General features: G+C 35.7%; 1 protein-coding gene across 4 annotated transcripts in view; it reads left to right on the top strand.

Annotated features, from left to right (window-relative positions):
- Positions 1–5,000, top strand: part of LOC125028002 (CCR4-NOT transcription complex subunit 2-like) — a 16,283-nt gene that overhangs the window by 10,103 nt on the left and 1,180 nt on the right. For all 4 annotated transcript variants that reach the window (XM_047617250.1, XM_047617251.1, XM_047617249.1 and 1 more), the window contains 4 exons: positions 1,507–1,768; positions 2,683–2,790; positions 2,904–3,027; positions 4,240–5,000. The exon at positions 4,240–5,000 is cut by the window's right edge and continues 1,180 nt beyond it. In XM_047617250.1, the coding sequence (XP_047473206.1) occupies positions 1,507–1,768; positions 2,683–2,790; positions 2,904–3,027; positions 4,240–4,341 (596 nt within the window). In that variant the 3' untranslated portion in view covers positions 4,342–5,000. The remainder of the gene's footprint in view (positions 1–1,506; positions 1,769–2,682; positions 2,791–2,903; positions 3,028–4,239) is intronic.

Raw genomic sequence — 5,000 nt, 5'->3', positions numbered from 1 at the left:
TATAACATTCACATGTTTTATATGCAGAGGATTTTAGAGATACATTAGGGAAAGAGACAGCAAAGGAAATGAGGTTGGGTGGAGAGTAGATAGTGAACACGCTAATTTTGAGAGCAGAGAGCATTACCTCCTGAAGACCTACTTGCCATGAGCATGCTCAGTTGAAAAAATAAATAACAAATAAAGTGCACAATCCTATTTGCCACTATTTTGGAAGAATGCCTATCAAAAATATTTTCTTGCAATTTTGTTGTTGTTAGAATGAGGTATGTAGTGTTCACTAATATATATATATATATATATATATATATATATATATATATATATATATATATATATATATATATATATATATATATATATATACTTTTTGGCAAGTTTCCCTCAGCCCCACAAGCAATATCACCCCCCATACCCTCTCTCCCCTTGTATGCTTTCCTCTGCAGTAGTACTCACATAGACTTATTATTCCACCTCTCTCTTCTTGTGAAGACGGAGGTGGAAAGATAAGGTGGTGTTGTGATTGGGAAGTATGATTCTGATGTTGTGTGGCATATTTTCTCCAGCTAAACCCTAGAATATTTTTCTTTGCACTCCCCCTCCACACCGTACTAGTAAATATGACTGTTACATCCTGATACATAATTTTTTAACTATTTGTACGTCTAGATAGTTAAAAATTTATATAAATGCACATTGTATAGTTTTATGGATAATGAAAATAACTCATGTTTTTTTATTTACATGTTCATAAGCAGTATATCCCCATTTTCATTCAAATGCAAGAATGATAGCTTTCTCAACCTTCCACTCTTGGCAATTTTGAGATATGACAGTGAAATGCATACTTTCTGGTCAATAAGATTGTGCCCTTCAAATTGCTGAAAGGAAAATTTGTCTTAGAGTAGAAAAAGCATTCATTTTTTGCAACTGAGGGGATAAGGGGATAAGCTGGAGTGTTCACTGTTCTTTGGGGTTAATAACAGGTATTTATTTTCTGTTTTGTGTTATTATTGTGTAAAAGTAATTGAAAATATTCTTGGTGATAAGTGCTTTGACTTTCCCCTCCTTGAATGTCTTTGGTTTCTATTTGGATCATAAGGATAATAAAGTGTTATGTTGACAGTGGCAATGTTCATTTTTAGCTGTTCATTATCCCATTATTACAAGTACAAACAATGACAGACCAATTAATAAAAGCAGAGCGTGTAATTATCATAATAATATCACTTACTCATCAGATCAGAAGACAGAGCCACATGATTGTAAAATGTAAAAGGAATAAAGTGCCATTCAGGTTGATTCAGTTATCATGTGGGGAAGGAGTGTAATTAGTTGTGAGAGATTTTAAGCCATGATTTAAATTAATGGGTGAATACTTGTCTTCAAGTTGTAACAGGGTTCTTCTGAAACAACTGATCTTATGCTAACTATTTTTAAGTCTATGCATATAATAATCTGAAAGAAATCTTTATTGTATTTTTTTCACATTGTATGGTGTTACAGGTAAAGTAACAAACATACCTGGAGACATGGTGACGGACCAGTTCGGGATGGTGGGTCTTTTAACGTTTATCAGAGCAGCAGAAACGGACCACCAACTCGTATCATTGGCATTAGGGTCAGACTTAACCACCTTAGGGTTAAATCTGAATTCCCCTGAAAATCTCTACCCTAATTTTGGTGGCCCTTGGGCAGAAACCCCCTGCCGTCCTCAGGATATAGATTATCATGTTCCGCAAGAATACTTAACTAATCAGCAAATCAGGTAGGCTTGAAGGCTGCACAGTTTTCTACATTTAAGAATGTATATGATACTTATTGTGTTAACCCCTTTGGATCCGGTTGCTTCATGTCAGTCACAAGTCTGATTTGTGGTTTGTAGGTCGGGCATGCAAACACGTTTTCATTGATAAGGATCTATGTCTCCCCTTTGCAATATTATTTTTTCTTATTTTAGCTTTGTCATTTTCCAGTATCCATATTGGTTGTTTAACTTTTTCTTGAACAGACTCCATATCATCTCTCTAGTAGTGCAAGAAAAATAAAAGCAAGTAACATTGTTATTTTTTTTTTTTCTTCTTCTTCTTTTTCATAATATTTAATTTTCTGTAATATAACCTGCACTGCCAGTCGCAGCAGCCAGGAATAGGATTCTGACCTTAGAAACAGTATTCTACCTGGAGCCAGTGTTCATCACTGGACATTACATTCCACACTCATTCATCAATGGGAGTAATGCAAAAGCCCCTTTCTAAACAGTAAATGAGTCTAATCACCCTCCAAGAGATTTATGCACTTTCCAATCACCCCAGCCTTCAGCCGAAACACTTACAAGAAGTTCGTGTCACCCACTCCTCAAGAAAATTCTTTTTTTTGTCGTGATGTTCACATCATCCGGATCATAGGGGTTAAGATAATAGACAAATGATTTTAGAAATTTTGCCTAATGATTGGGTCCCTCATGTGTTGTAACATTTCATGTTTGTTTGCTTCTGTCTTCTTACATGAGTTCATTGAATTCTAATTGTTATGTACATTAACCCTGCCCTTGCATATAACATTTAAAAAGAAAAATTATTCATTAGGGTGGCCCTAGTATGAGCCACTCATAGAGCTCTTGCTTAAACTTACACCACATGACCAAGTAGGTAAGGATCATACAATCTTATTTTATTGCAGAGGGAAGTTAGCACCTGTAAAGTTTGACAGATATGGAGAGGATTTGCTCTTCTACATGTTTTACTCCAATGCAGGAGATGTACTACAAATATTGGCTGGTTCAGAGCTGTAAGTATGGAAGTTCAGATACCAATTTTTCTTTTATTAGATATTTCTCCCTGTCCTTTGTTTTTTTAAGTTTATTTTGTCTCTTGGAACTAATTAAAGTACTGACATTCCAGGTACAACCGGGACTGGAGATATCATAAAGATGAACGAGTATGGATAACTAGAGCCCCAGGCATGGCACCAGTGGAAAAGGGTCCTAACTTTGAACGTGGAACTTACTTCTATTTTGATGCCCAGGTATAAACTTCGTTAAAGGCTTATTGAATCATCCGTTAAAGGCTTATTGAATCATTTACTGTGCTATCCATTTAGCATATATTATCTATTGATGCAAATACTTTGACCCTATTTAAACTTGTTCTTTATGAAGAATTATATCAAAAGCTTGTAAAACATATTGTGAGTGTTGTGTAGTGAACACACAAAATCATCTTAGATTCTGACTCAAGACTCCTTAGTTTATACATTTTCTTTTATGATACTTATGAAATAAGTTACAAAGATTGAGTTATGTTTAATTAAGTTTAAGCTTAAACAAAGAGGCTACTTGTAATCAATGAATAAATTAATATGCTACAGGAGAAAATCAGGGCCATATTTCTTTAACACTTCAAAAATATAAAGTAGGTCCTGCTCATAGCCAGAGTTGGTACATTTTTCTCAATTCCAAAACATCTGTTTGTTTATGACATGGTTGGAAGTAGTATTATATTTTAGATAGTGCTCCACACATAATGAGACATGCAAGCACATAACTAGATTAGCTCTTCTATTGCAGAATTAAGTACCTTCTAAAAGATAGTAACTACTCATCTTCTTTTTTTCTGTTTCAAACACTTTCTAAATTTTTGATTTTATAGAGGTAGAAAAATCATCAGTCCTCCCTCAGTCCCGTGCCCATTGTTTTCACCTTTCACCAAATTGACTCTTACTCTTAACCCCCTTTTCCCTTTTACAAATTCCTTCTTTACCCATTTTGCTCCCCCTTTTTACCCTTTTCGCAACCATGTAGTGCTCTACGACCTTTGAGATTAACCCCTTGGTGACGGGTGAAGAAAACTAAAAAAAGATCTACGCGCGATCAATGGCAACGCGTTGACTTTGAGCGCGGGAGTTCGGTACATCAAGCCAAATCACTGCCTCGTAGCACCTTGGCGTGCCGCCGCCGCGTACAGCTGCACACCACATTTCGAGTGGTTTGTTTTCACATCTATAGACATGACCCGTCATTAAGGGGTTAACACATCTTATCCTAATTAATTTTTAACCTTTTTGTTATCACACTTTATCTTATTTAACTTAGATGTCCAGCACATTTATTTATTTAACCTTAGATGTCTAGCACATTTATTTGATTTAACCATTAACCATGAAAAATGATCAGTAAAAAGGAAAGCTAAAGTTATTTTTGACCTCACTGTAAACTAAGAGTATATGCCACCTTTTCAGAATTGGAGGAAAGTGCCAAAGGAATTCCATCTTGAGTACGACAAGTTGGAAGAGCGCCCGCACATCCCTGGTGGCATCACATCGACTTCATCTACCCTGTGACTACCCACACTCTACTCTCAAGCCCAAAACCATCCTCAATGCAGAGGAGCCTAGGCAAAGGGCCCAAGCCCAGTTTTTGTGGTAGAATCAAATTGCATTTTAACTATTTTGTTATAAATCTTCATTTATACAAACTCAGTCTGCCCATGAAAATCTTCCAGTAAAATGCCTATTGTATAGGATATAAAATGTATAGAAGTTTTGATAAAAAAGAAAGATTCAAAATGGTTTGCCACAAATGCTGGGTTATTGTACCTAGAACAAACCACCACCTAAGTTGCTAGCAGAGTATTGAGATGATGTGCAGCTGTGAGAGCATTAGACCGGTGGAGAAGCTAAACATAGCAGGGGCACCCCCTTTTTTTGTATTCAGGCAGTTCTCTTATCTTGGAAATTTATTTATTTTTCTATTGGAATTCTTTTGAAAATTATTATACATTATTTTAGCTTATTGCTGAAGTAAATATGGAATTTGATGTGAACCCCTGCTGATCACATTATTTTGCTTTATTTTAAAGCATCAGATGAATATTGATTTTGTTTTCAAAGCTAATCTAGGTTTGGGTGGTGAAATTGCCACAGGAACAGTAGCTTGGGTGATTAGGCCCTTATTGCTGTACTGAGGTATTGGGCTACTTAACAGATGTTCAGTCAAAGGT

Source organism: Penaeus chinensis, chromosome 8 (genome assembly GCF_019202785.1).
Source record: "Penaeus chinensis breed Huanghai No. 1 chromosome 8, ASM1920278v2, whole genome shotgun sequence".
Classification (NCBI taxonomy): domain Eukaryota; kingdom Metazoa; phylum Arthropoda; class Malacostraca; order Decapoda; family Penaeidae; genus Penaeus; species Penaeus chinensis.
The sequence above is the reverse complement of the archived record's forward strand: the minus strand, read 5'-3'. Positions and strand labels throughout refer to the sequence as shown.